At 38.0% G+C, this 23,601-nt stretch overlaps 1 protein-coding gene across 1 annotated transcript in view; it reads right to left on the bottom strand.

Annotated features, from left to right (window-relative positions):
- CSE1L (chromosome segregation 1 like) overlaps window positions 1-23,601 on the bottom strand; it is a 46,458-nt gene that overhangs the window by 17,782 nt on the left and 5,075 nt on the right. Inside the window, exons 2-14 of the mRNA XM_081257498.1 lie at window positions 20,701-20,796; window positions 16,918-17,060; window positions 14,640-14,741; window positions 14,420-14,565; window positions 14,003-14,093; window positions 12,086-12,193; window positions 8,513-8,605; window positions 6,125-6,292; window positions 5,891-6,020; window positions 5,001-5,066; window positions 4,384-4,586; window positions 3,849-3,933; window positions 1,656-1,717 (exon numbers count right to left, since the gene is read on the bottom strand). Coding sequence (XP_081113624.1) covers window positions 1,656-1,717; window positions 3,849-3,933; window positions 4,384-4,586; window positions 5,001-5,066; window positions 5,891-6,020; window positions 6,125-6,292; window positions 8,513-8,605; window positions 12,086-12,193; window positions 14,003-14,093; window positions 14,420-14,565; window positions 14,640-14,741; window positions 16,918-17,060; window positions 20,701-20,796 — 1,493 coding nt within the window. The remainder of the gene's footprint in view (window positions 1-1,655; window positions 1,718-3,848; window positions 3,934-4,383; window positions 4,587-5,000; window positions 5,067-5,890; window positions 6,021-6,124; window positions 6,293-8,512; window positions 8,606-12,085; window positions 12,194-14,002; window positions 14,094-14,419; window positions 14,566-14,639; window positions 14,742-16,917; window positions 17,061-20,700; window positions 20,797-23,601) is intronic.

The raw sequence follows: 23,601 nt of genomic DNA on the forward strand, positions 1-23,601 counted from the left end.
ACAAGGAAATCAAACAGCATTCAGCACTATTACTTTAGTAATAATATTGGTATTATTTATTTTCTGGCTCTCTCCTATGAAAAAGCCTAAAACCAATTTCCCTAGCACCTAGATTATGGTCTCTAAATAAAATTTCCCACCTTCAAGTGTGGCTAGTTCAGGTCTGGGGCAGGAAATGTACAAGATGAACATGGAATAGTCTGTCATATATGAAAGAAGGGACGCTGTTAAAGGCTACTAAGTTGTATGTCAAGAGGACACAGGAACCTACATAACGGGGCTCCTACTGGCCAGAGAAGGAACAACTAGAGAGTCAAAAAATCCCTCATCTGTCCTCTGGAGGCTGGTGAGGCACTTAAACTCATTACTCTGAACTGACACAGGGGAAAAACACAGACATCTATCCTGTTTTTCCCATTCAAATTGGTAATTAAATAATCTATGAGGCAGTGGTGTTGGTTGTACAAAAGAATAAACATACTAAAAACCACACAACTATACACTTAAAAATGGTGAATATATTAGGTTACCTATATCTCAATTAAAAAATGTGTCCATGATCACTCTTAACATCACTGAAAGTGGATGAGACACTGTACGTGTCCTAGTGAAATGAAGCAAAGTATGCCAGTGACAAACTCTCGCCACCCCCCACCCACCAGAGGAATAATATCTAATCAAGCCTCCAGATTTACCAATTTAGAAATACAGGGAACAGAGGAACAAGAGGTAAATCACAGCACTGAGGATGCGATCAGCCAGAACTAGGATGAGAAGCTCTGCAAGGGAAATGACTGGTTTCTCCAAAACATGACATGAATAAGAAAGGGGAAGGAGGACCCCTCTGTTGTCAATTAGAAGACACGAGACATAATCAACCATACGCAACGTGTAGACCTTGTTTGGATCCCAAATTTTAATGAAATCACTGTAAAACAGTATTCTAGAGAAACTGAGGAAAATTAATCATGGTCTGGCATCCTAATTTTTAATTTTTTTAATTTTAATTTTTTTTTTTTTTTGCAGTAGCGGGCCTCTCTCACTGTTGTGGCCTCTCCCGTTGCGGAGCACAGGCTCTGGAGGCACGGGCTCAGCGGCCATGGCTCACGGGCCTAGCCGCTCTGCGGCATGTGGGATCCTCCCGGACCGGGGCATGAACCCATGTCCCCTGCATTGGCAGGCAGACTCTCAACCACTGCGCCACCAGGGAAGCCTTATTTTTTTTTACTTTTTTGAATTTTATTTTTTTTATACAGCAGGTTCTTATTAGTTATCTATTTTATACATATTAGTGTATGTATGTCAATCCCAATCTCCCAGTTCATCCCACCCACCCAACCCCTGCTTTCCCCCTTGGTGTCCATACATTTGTTTTCTACATCTGTGTCTCTATTTCTGCCTTGCAAACCGGTTCATCTGTACTATTTTTCTGGATTCCACATTTACGCATTAATATACAATATTTGTTTTTCTTTTTCTGTCTTACTTCACTCTGTATGACAGTCTCTACTGGCATCCTAAGTTCAAGGAGTTATTGTTAATTTTGTTAGATGTGGATATCGAATATGACTGCACAGAAGGGAAGAGAAGCCAGTATACAATAAAACTCTTAAGAGATTAAGTGGCATATAACATATAAATGAAAAGCTACTTACCTGATTCCTAAAAATCATAATGTATTTGATACCATCAGCTTTAAGAACAGGAAATTCATTCACTATAAAAAATTTTTAAGAAGTCACAGTTATTTTAGTGCTAAGGACTGTTAACTTCCAAATTAGTGACAACATTATCAGATTTTAAAAACATGGTTCTGGTAAACAAAATGTCAAGTAATTAAAGCTTAGTTAATTATATAATGATCTACTATGCAGCTATTAATACTGGTAAGTTTATAAATAATTTTATTTTTCCCCCTTACCTTTAAGTTTCACTACAAATGAACGTGTGTTACTTATGTAACTGAACAAAAATGATTTGGACCATGAAATAACGATAGTATCTTCTTCCAAAATTGAAGCTATTCTGAATCAAGAGCAAGTCTCTCTAGATGGGCTTGCACTAGTGGTGGGAAGTAAGTTAGTGAAAGGCCTAAAATATCGGCCAATTGTTAAAAGCTCCTGAAACTGAATGATAGTAACATGGAAGTTCTTTATAATATTATCCCTACCTATTAGTGTATTTAAATTTTCCACAAAGTTTTAGAAGAACATCTCTTGATCAACAATTTTTTTTTGTGGTACGCGGGCCTCTCACTGTTGTGGCCTCTCCCTCTGTGGAGCACAGGCTCCGGATGCGCAGGCTCAGTGACCATGGCTCACAGGCCCAGCCGCTCTGCGGCATGTGGGATCTTCCCGGACCAGGGCACGAACCCGTGTCCCCTGCATCGGCAGGCTGACTCTCAACCACTGCGCCACCAGGGAAGCCCTGATCAACATATTTGTGTAAACATATGGAAGTATCCTTAGTATTTATTAGTTTCAAGTACTTTAAATTTACTCCATTTTTTTTTTTTTTTTTGCAGTACGCGGGCCTCTCACTGTTGTGGCCTCTCCCGTTGCTGAGCACAGGCTCCAGACGCGCAGGCTCAGCGGCCATGGCTCATGGGCCCAGCCGCTCCACAGCATGTGGGATCCTCCCGGACTGGGGCACGAACCTGAGTCCCCTGCATCCACAGGCGGACTCTCAACCACTGCACCACCAGGGAAGCCCTACTCCAATTTTTAAGAGTTCTTTTTTTTTTTTTTTTTTTTTTTTTTTTTTTTTTTAGTTTTATTGGATTAGCCAATAAGTTCATTCGTCCCTTAACATATTTTGGACAAACCCGAACGAATTTTTTGGCCAGCCCAGTGTTTTATTTTTATTTTCTTTTTCGCCATGTAGCTTGTGGGATCTTAGTTCCCTGACCAGGGATTGAACCCCGGCAGTGAAGCACAGAGTCCCAACCACAGGACTGCCAGGGAATTCCCAAGAGTTCATTTTTTTAAAAAAATTAATTAATTAATTATTTTCGGCTGCATTGGGTCTTTGTTGCTGCACGCGGGCTTCCTCTAGTTGCAGTGAGCGGGGGCTACTCTTCGTTGTGCTGCATGGGTTTCTCATTGTAGTGGCTTCTCTTGTTGCGGAGCATGGGCTCTCGGCACGCAGGCTTCAGTAGTTGTGGCTCGTGGGCTCTAGAGGCCAGGCTCAGTAGTTGTGGCACATGGGCTTAGCTGCTCCGGGGCATGTGGGATCTTCCCAGGTGAGGGCTCAAACCCGTGTCCCCTGCATTGGCAGGCGGATTCTTAACCACTGAACCACCAGGGAAGTCCCCCAAGAGTTCATTCTTTAAATGAGAAGGAAAACAAAAACCAAAGTATAATTTCTAGTGCATTATTATATGTACACTAGAAATATACAGTGACAATTTAGTCTCACTTGTTCCTGTTCTCCTTCTACATAAGAGACATTTTCTTCATGGAAAGTTAATTTCACCTGGGCAAAATCTGGGGCAACCATTTGAGATTTTATCCAATAAAGTAACTGCAATAAGGACAGGAGCCACCATTTTCTGTATCATGGTGATACAGAGCTGTAACGGTACTCATTTTGTAGTTTAAAATAAAAATACAAATAAAAATTGCAGGTATAGGGACTTCTCTGGTGGTCCAGTGGCTAAGACTCTGCACTCCCAATGCAGGGGACATGAGTTCGATACCTAGTGAGGGAACTAGATCCCACATGGCACAACTAAAAGATCCCGCACGCTGCAACTAAGACCCGGTGCAGACTAATAAATAAATAAATGTATTTTTTTTTTAATTGCAGGTATAGTGTAAGCTGTACTAAAAACATTTCACAAAACTCACCATTAGCTGCTTTTAAATCAGGGAGAATGTGATTCACAAAGAACTCAGTCAGGTTTACAAGTTCATTCGCTTGTGTAATTCCATGCTAAAAAACAAATTCATAACAGTAAAATAACATGAAAAATCTGTGATTATTTACCACACTAGAAATTTAGGCAGCTTTAGAAAACCAGGTTAAAGATGGAAATGAATACTTCAAAACACAAACTACTTACATATAAAATAAGACTATTTTAATAGATAATAAAGAAACTTCCCTAAATTAAAAACAGCTAAATTTAAGTTTAGCACGTTTTATATACTGAGTCTCAGCTAAGGAAGCAAGTGCGGCACCTGTTGATTTTCTGGTCCATAAGAAACTTAAGTGCTTAATACATCAGTATAAAGCCATCTTTGGAGACCATATGAATTCTAATCAGAACTAACACATTATCTAACAGAGTAGGCTATATAACCAGAAATATATCACTTCTTTTTGACTTCTGTGGTACCAACAACTATGTTTTAGAAATAAAAATATACTGAAAGGATTCACCTTCTGGGTTTGGGCTTTCGATGCCAAAGACGTCACCAGGTAAATGGCTGCATCTTTGTGTTTCCAGTTGACAGATGGATTTTTTGCATACTCCTGCAGCATGGAATTAACATAACCAGAGAAGATTCCTGTCACGGGTCCCTCAAAAAACTTGCATAATCCTCGTACTAGATCACAAGCAGCCCTGCGTCTAGTATCAATATCTAGAAAATCAAAGGGAAATACATTATGGGAGAAAGAAACCACCAACAACCAACTGACCAAGTTTATAAGAAAACGAATTGCCATCTGGGAGTTAACAGCAATAAAAACAATGAAAAAAAAAAATTCCCCCCACAAATGTAAAATGAGAACGAAACTGAAAGATCATAGTAGTATGATAAACACTAAGAAGTATATAAAAAAGAGAAGTAATTCAACATCTGACACTCTGATATAGCTCATATAAAGAGCTGCTTTTTACCATGTACAAGTTAAAGAAGGAAAAGTTCTCCAATGAAAGCCAGCTGAAATGACATACTTATCAGGACTCCCTCACCTCCCCATATTCATTAGAAAGAGAGCAACTTTAAAACTGGCCTGCTAAGAGACCAACAGCTAAAAACCAAAATACACACCAGATCCTTCCAAATCTCTTCTTATATACTCCTCAGAATTATCTTCAAAGGCTTCTTCATCAGCAGCTACAAAGCAAGAGGACATTTCAGATCACCTCTTGAAAGACGTGGCAAGTCATTCTACCTTTACAATTGAGTATGCAGAAGAGTATGTGGAATTGCCATGTTTTACAACAAATGACTACTTCATATCCTCTTAATCATTACTCAAGAGCAGCAAACGCTACCCTGAGAGATCAGGTAACAGGTAATTCATACAGCTGCGAGTGGCTCACTTGTTCTAATGTGAACGTCCACAGAACTGGACTTCATCACCAACCTTCAGAAGTGTTGGGAGACCAACCTAGGGATGCCACCTCGTTATTCTGCCAGACAAGGACATTAAACAACCAACCTAGTAACTACCATCACCCCTGTTTCATAAACAGTCATTTCAACACCAAAACAAGTAGGACAGACAGTATCAGATTAAAGATCTGTCCTTTACATATAGTTTTATGAAAAAAGAAAAGGAAATAAAACCCCACGTTACACTGTCTTTTATTTCCTCATTTTGTTCCTGAATGATCTAATGACTGCTCTTCCCAACTGTCAGAAAGACATTTTGTACAAATACAGACTCTTAGGACTATTTTAACCTTAAGCACAAACTAGGTGGGCTTCAACTCTGTATTTAAAAGTCATCAATCACTTCTTGTCTCAAGTCAACTGTTCAAAAATAGCTTCTGCTTTGGTCAAATACTAAATCCAACAAAACTTAGACTGAATATGTTACAAAAAGCAACACAGAGAAGACTTCTTAAATTCTTCAATTTATACTAACATACTCTTTTTAAAAAACAAGCTTTTAATTAATCTCCTGAAAAAGCTTTGCACTTTGCCACAATTACCTCTAAATTCCATGTTAGGCACAATAACCTTTTCACAGATACTTGTCAGCGTGTTCTGGTCCTCAAATAGATTCTTATAGTGAGGTCTCTCACAAACTGAAGCCAGAAACTGAATTGCATTACTTACCAACTGGAATAAAACACAAAAATAAGCATATTTTTAAGAGCAAACGGAACCATTTATTTCGGGGGGGGAGGGGATGTCTTAATTATTTGTCTCCACCATCACCTTACCAAGTCATATTTAACCTCTTGACCTGTTGTAACTAGTAAATTCCAGATGGCTGTGACAAAACGAGGCAGGTACTGCTGAAATTCTTCATCATATTTTTGTGCATAGAGTGCAGCATTATCACAAATCTGGGATTTTAAGAGCTCCAATAAGCCTGCTTCCTCTTCATCCTCACATAAGAGAAAACGGAAAACTCAAACATACAACTTCAACGCTATCATAAACATGGAGAGTAGCTGTAATTCCTGAACTCTTTAAAAATTCTACATCAAAGCCAAGCGCTGTGCACTACATCTACGCCACTGTAAATTTATTCACCTGGTCTATCAAATAAATACAAGATGAAATGCTTCGTATTTATTAATCAATGAGAGCAGTTCTCAAAAGTTTTCAAGTTAAATAAAGCCTTTTCAGGACTTCCCTGGTGGTCCAGTGGGTAAGACTCCCAATGCAGGGGGCCTGGGTTTGATCCTCGGTTGGGGAACTAGATCCCGCGTGCATGCCTCAACCAAGAAGTCCATGGGCCTCAACTAAGACCCGGCACTGCATGCATGTGTGAATAAATATTTTAAATAAATAAATAAATAAAGCTTTTTCTTCTGGTTACTGAATTATAAAATATTTACATATTAAATCGAAAATAATATATTCCTACAAAAACCTGAGTAATAAAAATCATATCACATTTTCCTTTGTAAGACAGTCTTGCTATCTCCCAAAAGGTTCTCATTTCAAATATATTAAAATATGTTCTCTTCCCAATAAGCTAATGTTATAACATTCTCACAAATAATATTCTGGTTATAAAATGTTGAACAACCTAAAGCAGGGGTTAACCTGCTGCCTAATTACTGAAGTAAAGTTTTATTAAAACCCAGCCACACACATTCTTTGTTTTCATTTATACAATTTATAGTATTGCCTATGCCTGCTTTCAACTACAACTGCAGAGTTGTGTATATAGCCCACAAAGCCAAAAATATTTACTACCCGGACCTTTATAGGAAAAGTTTGCCAACCCCACCTGAAACCATGACAGTGACTGATATAATAATGCTTACTACATATAGCAGCAATCCACAAATACTTTTTGAGCTATATTATGTGCCAAAGAACTCAAATTGAGAAGAGATAAAAGAACAGCTCCTCAAGGAATGAATATAAGGGATGTCACACAGTGAGATGACACATTTAAATGGGCAAACAATTCCCTTAAGAATCCTATGTGGGGGCTTCCCTGGTGGCGCAGTGGTTGAGAATCTGCCTGCCAATGCAGGGGACACAGGTTCGAGCCCTGGTCTGGGAAGATCCCACATGCCGCGGAGCAAGTAGGCCCGTGAGCCACAACTACTGAGCCTGCGCGTCTGGAGCCTGTGCTCCGCAACAAGAGAGGCCGCGATGGTGAGAGGCCCGCACACCGCGATGAAGAGTGGCCCCCGCTTGCCACAACTAGAGAAAGCCCTCGCACAGAAACGAAGACCCAACACAGCCCTAAATAAATAGATAAATAAATAAATTTAAAACACATAGTGCCATGTCCCGCCCCAGAATTCCTAAGTCAGTGGAGCTGGGGTAGGATCTGAGAATTCGCTTTAAAAAAAAAAAAAAAAAAAAAAAGAATCCTATGTGAAAAACTTCCTTTAGACTTAAGTGTAAAGACAAGCTTTGTTTTCTGAGGGGGTGGTTTCTTCCTAGTGGACTGAAGGAATTATTTTATTGGAACTCTATTTTTTTTTGGTTGCTTCTTGTTGCGTGTAAGTCTCAGAGACAAAATTTGCTGTACACCCACAGTAATGATTCTCCCTCTGCACGCCACCCAAACAGATCTGCATCACCAACTGTAATTTTTACCTGGTGTTGAAGTATTCTTAATATTTTACTTTTTACGTTTTTTGTTTGTTGAGAAAGAGGTAAATCATAAACATATTAATGAACAAGCAAATGAATAACACAGAGTGCTACATGTTGAAAGTACACATTACAAAACTCAGATCAGAAACTTTTACACATTACAAACTTTCATGTCCCCTCTTTCCCACACTGTAGATGACTTTTTCAAAAGAGGCTATTATTACAGAGGTTTAAGTTTTCTTAGTATCTTCAATGACAAATGACTTTCTATTTCATAAAATGTTCACAATGTGAATGCTCTTGAGGTCTTACTTTCAATAACGTAATAAATAGCCTTATCTATAAATTGTGACTTAAGTCAGGACTACAAGAAGGGTAATTCTGCACATTACAATTATCCTCCCTCCAGTGTTCTCAGAGGGCACTCAAATAATTTTTTTAACATTAAAAAAAATTGAGATATAATTGACATTTAACATTATATTTCAAATAATTCTTTAAAAAAAGCCTACTTGGGAAATATTTTCAATAATACTTACATCAGTTTGTAGAAGCTTATTATCTAATGTCAAGAGGGTATGAAAATTGTTCATCCAAGTTTCCATATTATCTTCAAAAAATTCAGGGAGATCCTAAAGAATAAATAGTGACTTGAGACTTTTGGTTGAAGTAATTATTATATTTTAATAGGTTTTCCTCACCACGCCAAATGTTTTCCACACGCCTACAGACTCAAGCCCACATTTCTCAGCTAAGTCAACGGATACCTATTTTGACAAGACTTCCCTGCTCCAGCGAGGTCTGGCAGACGAGTAAACCATTCTGACTGTGTCTCGGTAAGCTTTCAACCACAAATGATGCCACCTGTTCCTGTCCCAATGTCAATCTACTTATTCCTTTAAGGTTCAGCTAAGACTGAAAACTTTCCTTACAAAACTCAGTGCTTACCAATACATTCCTTTTCCTTTCTGAACTACTGTATTTACTGTAAGATGACCACCAAGTCAGGCTTATTGTCTTATATAGCTACTGATTTCCTGTGGCACAATACTGCCCTCTTAATGAGGGATAAATCCCCCAAGGGTAAAGATTATGCCTCCTTCCTATTCCTAGTCAGGCTTCCGTGACTAACAAGTTATTAATCACCTCATTCTACCTGACTTCTAGGAAGTAGAATTCAAAAGAAGGTATACAAAAACCCAGTGGTACCCTTTAAGAATTTCTCCAATTGCTGTCTAGCTGAACACTGAAGGTATGCCATTTGGGGCTGTTCATCTCATATTCATTCTACCTATTCCTTCTGAGGAATGCTCTCCCTACCACTGTGAGCACAGTCACGTTGGGAAGATTAAGTCCGAGTACTTGGCTCTGGCTAGAGGCAACAAAAAGGCTACATCCTTTCTCTTGCATCTCAGTATAGGAGTCTGTACCAGTAAGACTCCGTTCTCATTCCTGGAGCCCTGAATCTTAAAGTAATGACTCAAGAACAGAAAGAATGACTGGAGGCCACCACCTCAGTAGCAACCGGGTGATCAGGCATTTTCTGCTATAAGATTGTGGCTGTGTTTCCTCTCAAATGCCACTGGTTCTTACACCTTCCCAAGTCTGTTTCTTCAGCCTTTTGTCTCCCAGATATGCTTCCATTAAAAGCTATAAGCTTTGCTTCCATGACCTGGCTATTGTAAACAGTGCTGCAGTGAACACTGGGGTGCATGTGTCTTTTTGAATTATGGTCTTCTCTGGGTATATGCCCAGCAGTGAGATTGCTAGGTCATACGGAAATTCTGTTTTTAGTTTTTTAAGGAACCTCCATACTGTCATCCATAGTGGCTGTATCAATTTACATTCCCACCAACAGTGCACGAGGGTTCCCTTTTCTCCACACCCTCTCCAGCATTTGTTGTTTGTAGATTTTCTGATGATGCCCATTCTAACTAGTGTGAGGTGATATCTCAAGAGGGTTCCCTTTTCTCCACACCCTCTCCAGCATTTGTTGTTTGTAGATTTTCTGATGATGCCCATTCTAACTGGTGTGAGGTGATATCTCATTGTAGTTTTGATTTTCATTTCTCTAATAATTATGATGCTGAGCAGCTTTTCATGTGCTCCTTGGCCATCTGTATGTCTTCTTTGGAGAGATATCTATTTAGGTCTTCTTCCCATTTTTGGATTGGGTGGTTTTCTTTAATATTGAGCTGCATGAGCTGTTATATATTTTGCAGATTAATCCTTTGTCCGATGATTCATTTGCGAATATTTTCTCCCATTCTGAGGGTTGTCTTTTCGTCTTGTTTATGGTTTCCTTTGCTGTGCAAAAGCTTTGAAGTTTCATTAGGTCCCATTTGTTTATTTTTGTTTTTATTTCCATTACTCTAGGAGGTGGGTCAAAAAAGACCTTGCTGTGATTTATGTCAAAGAGTGTTCTTCCTATGTTTTCCTCTAAGAGTTTTATAGTGTCCGGTCTTACATTTAGGTCTCGAATCCATTTTGAGTTTATTTTTGTGTATGGTATTAGGGAGTGTTCTAATTTCATTCTTTTACATGTAGCTGTCCAGTTTTCCCAGCACCACTTATTGAAGAGACTGTCTTTTCTCCATTGTATATCTTTGCCACCTTTGTCATAGATTAGTTGACCATAGGTGCGTGGGTTTATCTCTGGGCTTTCTATCTCGTTCCATTGATCTATCTTTCTGTTTTCGTGCCAGTACCATATTGTCTTGATTACTGTAGCTTTGTAGTATAGTCTGAAGCCAGGGAGTCTGACTGCCAATCGACAGACGAATGGATAAAGAAGTTGTGGTACATATATACAATGGAATATTACTCAGCCATAAAAAGGAACGAAACTGAGTCATTTGTTGAGATGTGGATGGATCTAGAGACTGTCATACAGAGTGAAGTAAGTCAGAAAGAGAAAATATCTTATATTATTTCACATATCACATACCAAAATACGGACCTATAAAATATCGTATATTAACGCATGTATGTGGAACCTAGAAAAACAGTACAGATGAACTGGTTTGCAAGGCAGAAGTTGAGACACAGATGTAGAGAACAAACGTATGGACACCAAGGGGGGAAAAACACGGTGGGGTGGGGATGGTGGTGTGCTGAATTGGGCGATTGGGATTGACATGTATACACTGATGTGTATAAAACTGATGACTAATAAGAACCTGCAGTATAAAAAAATACACAAACAAAAAAACAACTAATACTAAACTTTCTTTGGGTCTTTGGGTTATTTGCATGGAAATATGTTAATATAAATGTTTCAGACATTACATGAAATTTCTAAGAAGCTTATATGTTCTGGTATAATGTTATAAGTCATAATTCTAGTTATTACTTTAAAAAGTGTATCTCAGAAATAACTAAATTTCCTTGTCAACTGCATTATTATGAACTTCCATCAAATCTTTAACCGTGGTCATTTTTAAGTCTTTTGTCATTTACAGACAGTTCTGGGTGTACTCTGATGCTTTTGCAAAAATGTTCCTATAAAAGGGTTTCATCTTCAAGGAATTCATGGAAAAGACTCTGACAAGTACAGGTTTCTGGTAACTGACTATACTGCTGAACTGAATGAATAAGCATTTTCAGAACTCTAATGGAAAACTGATGAATTCATAAAAGTGCTAACAAAAGATCAAGATGGAAAAAAAATTAATTACATGGGACTGAGTGAACTGGTGAGGATGATTATAATTTTTGTGACTTTCTGTTTGAAAAAAAAAAAATCCCACAAGGACTCAGAGGCAAAAAATATATAAATCAATTTTCACTGCAAAGTAAAGGAGCTGTTACAGTGGAGGATTCCTGGACTGAATGTCAATATTATGACATAGTATGAGTGTGTTTCGTGTTTGGTAATTGCAATCACTGTTGCTTTTGTTGTGGTCATCCACTTACAATGCTTGGTGTCAGTTTATTTATCGCTTGTAAAACAAAAAAAGAATGGGGGGAATCAGAAAACAAGCAACTAATGTCTATTTTTTCGGGGGTGGTGGTGGAAATCAATGCTAGCAAAGAAGTCTTAATCAAGTGAAAAACTTTATATATGACATCAAAGAATAAGAATCAAAAGCAAGAAATAAAACAAAACTTACCTGAAAGTTTAAACTGTAGAACAGTTTTGAGATTAGGATCAGGGAAGAAAAAAGAATCCTCAGGGCAGAGGCATCATTTGCGTGGGTGCTGCAGAGTTCAATAGTGGCCTTGGAAAGGAATTTAGAAAGACGGTTTTAGTGTATTGTAAACCTTAGTGAAAAAGCCTTGTACTAGGCTGAAACTATTCATACATCTTCTCCAAAATTTGGCTTTTAAATAGTATGCAGTCATTTAGGATTTTTGAAAAAACACGTTAAAGTATATATTTTTAAGTTGTCCATCACAGCACTACTGTAAAGTCCAATATTAATATTTTGGACTAGATCCTTCTACTCTCCCCTGTGCATGTATATAACTATATTACACAAAACTGTCTTTATATGCACTCATTAAATAATTCCCTGCCACCTGGCCTGTAGGTTGTTTGCAATTGTTTGTTATTCTAACTGCAATAAACAAGCTTATGTATAAAACTTTGGGCACACTTCTAGTTTTCTGAGTTTGAGATTCTAGAATTGTATTACCAGTGCAGAACAGTATGCTATGAGTAAGAGTTTTGGAAGCCAGACAGATCTGGATACAACCCAGACTCTGTTACTCATAATAAGCATGACTCTGAGTAAGTTATTTTACTGAGCCCCCATCTCCTTATCTGTCTGTAATTAAGAATAATGTCTACCTCATAAAATATGAGAATAAAATGAGAAAATACACATAAAAGGTCCTCGTAATTTGTGCACAGCTACAATGTAAAAGACACTCAACAAATGTTGCTAACTATATCCTGGAGTTAGAAAATATGAATATTATGGTTTTCTCAATGAAATGTCAAATTCCAAAAAGCCAGTACCATTTGTAATCCAATGGACAGGACACTAGTGTTCATTTCACTGGACTCTGGTTAAAACATTTTTCCCCCACCCGTCCCTCCCTGCTCCTGGCTAAAATTTTTAATGTCATTAAAAAGAAATAAAAATCTTTGCTAGTCATTTTGTCCAATTTTATTTTATTTTATTTTTTTTATTTTTTTGCGGTACGTGGGCCTCTCACTGTTGTGGCCTCTCCCGTTGCGGAGCACAGACTCCGGACGCGCAGGCTCAGTGGCCATGGCTCACGGGCCCAGCCGCTCCGTGGCATGTGGGATCTTCCGGGACTGGGGCACGAACCCATGTCCCCTGCATCGGCAGGCGGACTCTCAACAACTGCGCCACCAGGGAAGCCCCCAATTTTATTTTTAAAAAATAAAAATGTACTATCAGTAAGATATCCTAACCATGAAAAATCCTGTGCATACTCTGTAATTTAGAAACTTGTGATTATCACACAACTTTCCTTTCTGAAAACAGGAAATGAGCAGCTTTTCTCAAGTTAGCAAAACTAGGTTTGAGGCCTGGCTCTCTTTTTTATTAGCTGTGTGATACCGAACCCTCCACTTTCCTTATCTGGAAAAAAAGGTTAACAATGCCTCTCTTTCGATCTTAAACGAGTTTCAGAAAGATATTTAGGAAAGTTGCTTATGTACTATAAGATGATGCACGGATATATAAATTAAACTCCATAAACAGTCAAATCAAAATACGGATCTATTCCTTTAGAGACACATACTCAAATACCTGAATGAAATAATATGACGCCTGGGATTTGCTTTTAACTATTCATATGAAATCAAAGGGAGAGAACAAATTAAAAAGAAATAAAATTCTAGTAACCGTTAAACTTGTGTAGTCAATACATAGGATTTCATTCTACCAGCTTCTCTATTTTGGTGTAGATTTGAAATTTTTCAGAAGAAATGCTGCTCTAAACCATTACCTATCAAATACGCTTTCAAAGCAATCTCTTAAACAAAATTTATACAAATATTCAAGCACTTTAAAATATTAATTAAAAAATACCACCAAGATGTTATCACATACCTTAAATAGATTAGTCAAAGGCAAAGCAAAGGCATCCAGAACAAGTTTAATTTCAGTCCATAACTCATTTGACTTAAATTCATGGCGATATCTAGAAAATTAAGGTAAAAGAGGCAAATTTACAAATTTTTGTTAACTGACTTTAGGTCTTCAAGGCTAGATTAGAGAAAAATCTATGGCTAGATAGCTTTCTGAAATAAAAAGGGAATTCAAGCACAGTTTATCAAGACCAGGTATTTCACAAGTAATAGGGCAATATGAAATAAACATCCTACACTTAAGAAGAAACAAACACGATAATGAGAGGCTTATGCTCTTATTCTAGAATTATCATAAAAAGACATAATCACAAAAATATACACAAGCAAAAATATTTGAAAAAAGTATTTAAAAAAATATGAATTTATATATCAATACCTTTTAAATAAAGAATGTGCTGTACGAAGGACTCCATTAATAACATGGAAATCTCCACTCTGAAAGCGATTCACCATTTCTGTCAACAAGTCAGGCCATTTCTGAGGGAAATCTTCTCTGCCAATAATGCTAATGGCATCACTTAACTGTGGGGAGGAAAGAGACTAATTAGATGAAAGCTCTACAAACAAGCCCACCTAACAAGCAGGGCCTCACATACCTGCTTCTGAATTTGCTCTGGGCTGCTAAGCATCAAGTGCACTATGTTAGCTTTAATGGCTGCTCGGTCGGCTTCGCAAATTTTATTTGGTTCATCTTCAACCTAAAAGCAAAACATTAATGAGCAAGTAACATAAATCCATATCTATGACTGTATGGGTTTGTAGATAAAATAGAACCATTTCTCATTTCCTGATTTCCTAAGAAAAACAGAGGAAGGTAGGGCCTTCCTTCTACATTAGTGGGTCACAGATTCCTTTAATAATCTGATGGAAGCATTTTTCTGCAGAAAAATGTACCTTCCTCCGCAAATGCAAATATTTTACATACAAATTAAGCAGCTTCTCTGACTCCCTGATGCCAATTAAGAATCTCAGTTCTATAAGTAAACTAATCAGAACATGTGGTTAAAAATCTTTATACATATATGCTACTCAGCCGATATTCATCTTCAAAAGCTTCAATTTGACCGTTACCTTAAGTCAAAGAAAGGTCTTATCAATGAAAACTTCTTGACCATTACCAGTTTGAATGCATCCAGGACTACATCGCCCAAAGAGATTCTGGAAGTCTCACTAGTTTTACAAATCAAGACAGAGGGATAGGGCTTGCATGTCTACAAGAAGATGAACGGATTTTTAAACACTCTAAAATTCACTAAGTCATTTCTTCACCACATGTGAGAACGCTTGACTATACAAGCTTAAAAACAATATTTACTGTTTTTGAATTCTTCTATGGAATGAGGAAAAAAGATTCTAAATATATACTTAACCAGATTTAAAGCTGATTTTTTAGAAAAACTGACCATTTCTGTCAACTTTAATACTTTCTAAGTATCATTACTGCTATTACTAAAAACATTTCTCACCTTTTTCTTTATCCTAACCCAGTTACCTCAACCCCGGTGTTACTGAGATTTTGGGTCAGATAAATCTTTGTTATGGGGATCTTTCTTGTGCACTGTAGGATGGTTCCCAGCACCCTCAGCTCCTACCCACTAGATTCCAGACACCCTCCCCACCCCACCCCCAGCGTGGACAACCAGAACGTCTCTAAATATCCCCAGGTTGGCAAAACTAACCCCAATTTAGAACCACTGTCATGAGCTAAGGTAGGGAAGATACCCGTTTCTCAATGTATAGCTATAATCATCATTAAACTTGCAACATAATAAGATTCACCTTATGATTAAAAAATATTTCCATATTCCACAAGACACAGGACAAATCCCTTATCAAAAACTTCAAATCTAAATTATTTTGCATTCTACACATATATATGTGTAGAATGCATATATATATATATATATATATAAATGTGGCTTTTTCCAGCTTTATATAATTTTTCCTTGTTTACAATAGAAATTGTTTCAATCACTCATTTAGACTGTATCTTCCCATGTAATGTCTCTTCAGTAGACAGTAAGCTAAAGTTAAATTTCAACCAAACTGGATGTTAAAACAAAGTCTCACACTCTCTAGCAACCTGGATTATGAAGCTGACTTAACTGATATGAATTTAAATAAAACAGCAAGTTGGAAAAACGTCCTGTTTAACTTTTGTCAATTCTTTTGCATTCTCTACATGGACAATCATGTCATCTGAGAACAAAGACAGTTTTATGTCTTTCCAAATGGTATATTTCCTTTTCTTACTGCATTATCAAGGACATCCCTGGTGGTCCAGTGGTTAAGACTCTGTGCTTCCAATGCAGAGGGCACAGGTTCGATCCCTGGTCTGGGAACTAAGGTCCACACGCCATGGCAAAAGAATATATATAAAATAAAAAATAAAAAAGACTTCCAACACAATGTTGAAAAGGAGTGGTAGGAGGGGACACCCTTGCTTTGTAACTGATCTTGGTGGGAAAGCTTCAAGTTTCTCACCATTAAGTATGATGTTAGTTATAGGTTTTTCACCGTCTTTACACTGCCGAGAAAATTCCTCTCTATTCCAAATTTACTGAGTTTTTACCATGAATGGGTGTTGGACTTTGACAAAAGCTTTTTCTGCACCTAATGATATAATAATGTGATTTATCTTCTCTTAGTCGATAGGTTTTTGAATGCTGAACCAGCCTTGCATATCTGGGATAAATCCCACTTGGTCATGGTATTTTTATACTTTTGGTACATTTTTAGATTTGACTTTTTAATATTTTGTTGAGGAGGGTCCTGCTTTTATCTTTAATCTGTGCATGAATTGTTCAGGAACACTGCATGTATCAATCTTATAAACATGCAGGGTCTTAAACTATGTACTCACAAAATACTTACAATTCTCCAGTTTCTTTTAATATAGTTCTTGAATGTTACTGAGGCACACACTTTGATAACATTATCCTGAGACTTCTCCAGTAATGTTAACAGCAACAGTGGGTAATTCTGATTTCCTTCTACAGATTCAAGAAACTTCTCAGCTGTAAAATAATTTCCACATTAGAAGATTTGTTATTACAAACAAATCTTAAGACTTCATGAATATGTGAACTATGTATATCTCTCACTGAAGCATCATGGAAAGATTAGGATATTTTTTCCCTTAGGGAACCTATCACTTTTAGTGCCTCACTTCTCTTATCTATTGAATGAACTATATATGATGTTACATTAAATTTATATAATACCTCGGTTTTCAGATCACTTTACCATCTGTTAACTCACCCGATTCTCACAAACCTATAAGGTGGCGTGATCAGATGATCGATCACCCCATGTGAAGGACAATCTGCTTCTCAGAGAGATTAAGTGACCTTAGGGCAAAATTCATACACCCCTTCTTGTTCCAGAAGGATTATTATTAGTACTATTAGTAATGGTAGTAATATTTCTTTTATAGTACTGTGATTAAGATTAAGTGAGTTAATTTATGCTAATACATATTATTATTAACCATATGCGTCTGGTGCTTTACTCACATATGTTAAGTTGTCACTACCACCCAGAGAGGTAGGTAGTATTATCCTCATTTTAAAGACAAGGCCACTCACATATATACAATGGAATATTACTCAGCCATAAAAAGAAACGAAATTGAGTTATCTGAAGTGAGGTAGATGAACCTAGAGTCTGTCATACAGAGTGAAGTAAGTCAGAAAGAGAAAAACAAATACTGTGTGATAACACATATATATGGAATCTAAAAAAAAAACAGAGTTCTAATGAACCTAGGGGCAGGACAGGAATAAAGACATAGACGTAGAGAATGGACTTGAGGACACGGGGAGGGGGAAGGGTAAGCTGGGATGAAGTGAGAGAGAGGCATGGACATATATACACTACCAAATGTAAAATAGATAGCTAGTGGGGAGCAGCCGCATTGCACAGGGAGATCAGCTCGGTGTTTTGCGACCACCTAGAGGGGTGGGATAGGGAGGGTGGGAGGGAGATGCAAGAGGGAGGGGATATGGATATGTATGTATATGTATAGCTGATTCACTTTGTTATACAGCAGAAACTAACACAACAATGTAAAGCAATTATACTCCAATAAAGATGTTAAAAAGAAAATAAAGACGAGGCCACTGAGGTTAAGTAAGATCACACAGCTAGAAGATTTCATCACTGAAAACGTTTTAGTCCAGTCCTTATTCTACCGTACTAGCCCTCAGTTTTCTTCTTGAATTAAACATTTCTAATATCAGCAATAAATTTATACAAAGATTTTACCCATACGTTTTAAACTCATACTACATTTAGGGATAATAAATCTCCTAGGTTTACAGATCACACCATGAAGGTTTATAGCACTTCTAATTTTCCCTGTCTTAAGCTTCATAAGGCAACATCCATTCCAAGGTTCTGATATTTACTGAAAAGGTCTGCTGTTAGCATGTATTATCTTCTACAATTTAATATGATTTAACACCTGTCTTCTTTCTGAATTGAGTCCCAAGAGTTTAACTTCCACCCTCAAAGCCACCCTGCTTTGTGTCTACCATGTGTTCCTTGGAAGATGAAGAATGCTGAACTGGAAAATATTTTTCAGGATGGGACACACTCTGGTTCTGTATGGTTTGTGCGGTTTACACACACTTTGGCTGCGTCGATGTTTGGCTGGTCAGTATTTCACATCCAGCAACCCCTGGGAAATGCTCTGTTCTTAACTCTTCTCAGAAACATCAATTTATTCCCACATTTTGTCCCTGATTCATAAGACAACAGCACCTCAACCTTACAAAGCCACAATTATTAAAAATAATTTTTATTAGACAGTGTTGGCAGAGGCTTTCTGGGAAAGTCTAAGACTAGAGCCATTAATTTCCTTTTATCCAAGAACAAATTACTTCTTTAAGCACTAACAGGGAAATCACAATTTTCCCTCACAGAAATCACAAAGGCCTTCCTAGACTAGGATGGATGCATTAACACGTGTACGATTCTATGTATTATATATAACATATAAATATAACATATATGTGCATGCATTCTTCTGGGTCTTCATGGGGTGCTTCCAAAATCCCCTTTATGAGAATACACATCAGTAAATTCCGAAGCAGCAGATTAAGATCATTTCTGGTTAATATGGCTTACAAGAAGGATCATCAACTTACTACCCACAAGACACATGTGGCCCCCGGAAATCTGTTTGGTTTGCACAGTGTTTCAAAAATTTTTCAAGTTAATTGCTATCATTTAAAAATGAGAGGGAAAAGCTTCCCTGGTGGCTCAGTGGTTGAGAATCCGCCTGCCAAGGCAGGGGACACAGGTTCAAGCCCTGGTCTAAGAATATCCCACCTGCCGTGGAGCGGCTAAGCCCATGTGCCACAACTACTGAGCCTGTGTGCTAGAGCCTGCGAGCCACAACTACTGAAGCCCGCAAGCCTAGAGCCCATGCTCTGCAACGAGAAGCCACCGTAATGAGAAGCCCACTCGCCATGACTGGAGAAAGCCCACACAGCAAGGAAGACCCAATGCAGCCCAAAACGAATTAATTAATTAATTAATTAATTAATTTTTTAAAAAATGAGAGGGACTTCCCTGGTGGCACAGTGGTTAAGAATCCGCCTGCCAATGCAGGGGACACGGGTTCGAGCCCTGGTCCGGGAAGATCCCACATGCCGCGGAGCAACTAAGCTCGTGTGCCACAACTACTGAGCCTGCACTCTAGAGCCCACGACCCACAACTACTGAGCCCGTGTGCCACAGCTACTGAAGCCCGCACGCCTAGAGCCCGTGCTCTGCAACGAGAAGCCACCGCAATGAGAAGCCCGCACACCGCAACGAAGAGTATCCCCCACTCGCCACAACTAGAGAAAGCCCGCGTGCAGCAACAAAGACCCAACTCAGCCAAAAATAAATAAATAAATAAAATTTAAAAAAAAAAAAAGATGAGAACACTTCATATAAATATACTTATTTTTCAAGCAAAGCTGGAAATCTGATCTTGCAAGACTGGTGTGAATCCCCCAGAGTTAGCTTGTTCCAAATAATATTTGCCCCTTAACCAAGGCACTTAACCCCCTTGGCCTGCCTCCTTCATTTACCTTTATGTGTGACTCCTGTGGGCATCTGAGTTTATAATTCTAAGCTTATACTAAGTCTCTAATGAAAACCGGTCAAATCTGGGAGGGGGGAGAGAGTAGGAGGAGCCCTAGATCTTAAAATATATTAATTAAATCAAACCCAACATGGTGATTTAAGAGACAGTGTCTGATTACCTAGTTTCAGTCACTTAATCACTTTTTAGGCAATTAACTCTTACCTCTCTGCCCTAATTATTATATCTCTAAAACAGGCAGGTGTATAGCAATTTTCAGAAAGGTCAAGGGACAAGGCATCCTAAATTTACTAGTCCTTTTTACCCCAGAAGGGATAAAAGTTATTTTACTCAAAATATAAACCCAAACCAAAAAAAACCCACACCACCATATGTTATGGCAGCTATAAGCAGCCAACTAAAGACTTTATGGCTAGAAAATGAAAAATAAACTATGCCTAAGAATTCAAGTGTAAATCTTTTTTTTAAATTTTATTTACAAACAGGCATATTGCACAAACGTTTCCCTCACCTGTCCTTTAAGAATAGATCAACCACAAAACAGTATTTATTTTCTTTACCTGGACGTCTGATGGCAGGATCAGGATCAAGAGTTTTCTTTAAATATTCTGTTAGCGTCTGCAAATTTGCATCACTGAGCTCCATTGCCACAGAACCTAAAACAAAAAATGAGGTTTGGGTAATTGGTCACATGGGGACACAGTGATTTACATAAAAGAATCATTTTATATTATGGGTGTCCCCCTCTGTGAAAGTCATCTACTTGTTACATTTTATGTGTGGGCTATACGCCTTGCTTACTCTTAGCTGAGACAAGGTTCCAGAAGGTAAGGTGGGCTTTTTTTGAAACAGTAGTGGGATAATTTTGAGACAAAGAAGAAAACACATACCATAAACTTAGGGTTAAAAATACAAATCACTAGGTTTATTTTTTTAAAGCTCCACAATAAAAAATTAAAATTTTAAGCATCCTTAACTCTAAGGATCCCACAGAGTTCTGAGATAAAAAACTAGAATAAATTCCTTTGTGTAAAACATGCAACCATAGGTATTGACAACAAACTACATACTGAGAATTGGCATCTGGGAAGATAATTTTGGGGTTCATAAGATGACAGCTGTGATGATAATTAAAAAGTAATTTTCCACACCAAAAGCAAAGTCAACAAAAGCAAAAATAAACAAGTCAGACTACATCAAACTAAAAAGTGTCTGCATGGCAAAAGAAAACATCAACAAAATGAAAAGACAACATACCAAATGGGAGAAAATATTTGCAAATCATATCTGATAAAAAGGTTAATTTCCAAAACATATATTAAAAAAACTCATACAACTTGGAAAAAAATCCAATTGAAAAATGGGCAGAAGAGCTGAACAGACATTTTTCCAAAGAAAACATACAGTTGGCCAAAAGGTACATGAAAAGGAGCTCAACATCATTAAACATGAGGGAATGCAAATCAAAACTACAATGAGATTAACACCTCACACCTGTTAGAACGGTGCTCATCAAAAAGACAAGGAGAAAAAAAAAAAAAAAAAAGACAAGGAGGACTTCCCTGGTGGCGCAGTGGTTAAAAATCCACCTGCCAATGCAGGGGACATGGGTTCGAGTCCTGGTCCAGGAAGATCCCACATGCCATGGAGCAACTAAGCCCATGGTGCCACAACTAGAGAGAAGCCTGTGCACCGCAACAAAAGATCCTGAGTGCCGCAACTAAGACCAACTAAGACCGGACACAGCCAAAAAAAGAAAAAAAAAGCCTAGTTGGAAGACAAGATAAAACTGAAATACCAACTACAGACCTATAATCCCTTTCCTGCAGTTTTGAGATCCAAACATCTATAAATTGAGTTTTTTTTAAACAAGTTTGTGGCAAACTCACTTGGCAACAAAACCTGGCCTGAACTGTCCGAGGCTGTAAATACGAATATGTCACTTAGTATGTAAATTTGTTTCACTAAATAATGTATTTGATTGCAGGGTGATACCCCATGTCCCACTGGGGATGCTGTATAATCTACAGCAAGTGCATTTCAAAAAAAAAAAAAATCTGAATTCTGAAACACTTTTGAGTGTAAGTGCCAAATGAATCACACAGACAGCAACTTAACTGCTAGGCTAAGAAGAGAGTCACTGGAGTATTTGTGGTCCAAGACTTCCCAGAGGCTGTGAACTTGAAGGATATATAGATTTGGATAGGCCAAGTGGAATGAGGACCCATCTCATACAGGCAACAGTGTGAGCAAAGTACAGAGATGGGAAGAATCCATAGCTCCTTTAGGGATCAGTGAACTTGGAGGCTGAGATCAGATCATGTAGGTTCCCCAATACTTAGCTGAAGAATTTCATGATTTAATGTACAAGAGGAAGGTACTAAAGGTTTTTTGAAATGGGTAAAAACTTAATGAAAGTGGAATATATGTACTTTGGGCTGGTAATGGTTTACAGATTGGAGTCGAGGAAGAGAACAGAACATCTATTAGGACACTTTTGTAAAATGGGGGAAGGGTCACAAACATGAACCAGGCACAGTGCTAGATGAGACGCTTCACATCATTTCACACAATAACCATTTTACAATCAAGGAAGGCAATTCTGAGAGATTAACTAACTTTCCCCAAGCACACAATTAATAAAGATTAGATTCAAATCAGTCTGACCCTATAGGTCTACCCTATGCCTACTACCCAAGGCTGCCTCTGAAGTGGAAATAATGACAGAGGGCTGAACTAGAGCGGAAGCACCAGCAACAGCAATAGAAAGGATGATGTGACAAAGACAGCCAGATGAGAAGTCGGGAGAGGAAGACGTCAGAGATGACTGAGACTTTGAACAAGACTGATCCAAACAAAAAAAGCCCTAACACTTCACCTTGTCACTTAAAAAAAAAAAAAAAGCTAGAAAGATTTTATAAAGGGCTATAGCTAATGCTGTGCCTGTGCAGAGTATTCCTCCGCCAGAAACCACAACCTGCTACGGAGACTGATCTGTTTGAAGCTATTTGTATTCTCCTCTGTACAGTCGTTTTTATCATAAGGGAAGCCAATATGCTGACTGATTTACTAGATTCCCCCACCTATATATTCACCTCCTTTGACCCAGGGCAAACCACTCCATGGGCATGAATATCAAGTCCTGCTTAACCACACACATAATTTATCAAGAGGCTACTCTTTCTGGTTTTTATACCAAAAGTTTGGAAAATGCTACGCATCATATTCCCCCTCTCTTGGAGATTCACTTTAAAGGCTTCAGGAACTCAAAGAGTAAGTTATCCACTTAACGTTCTTTACTCGAGTTCCTCCCATCACTTGCCCACCGAACCACTTTATTATGGAACACATGTTGGAAAGCAGTGATTTAATCAGTTCATTTCCCATTCTTTTTTGGGTTGCCATGCTGAATCTGTTATGAAATCATGAAACTTCGCTGTGCCAAGCAAAACCATTTACAT

This window comes from Mesoplodon bidens, assembly GCF_964165515.1.
Source record: "Mesoplodon bidens genome assembly, chromosome: 15".
NCBI lineage: Eukaryota > Metazoa > Chordata > Mammalia > Artiodactyla > Ziphiidae > Mesoplodon > Mesoplodon bidens.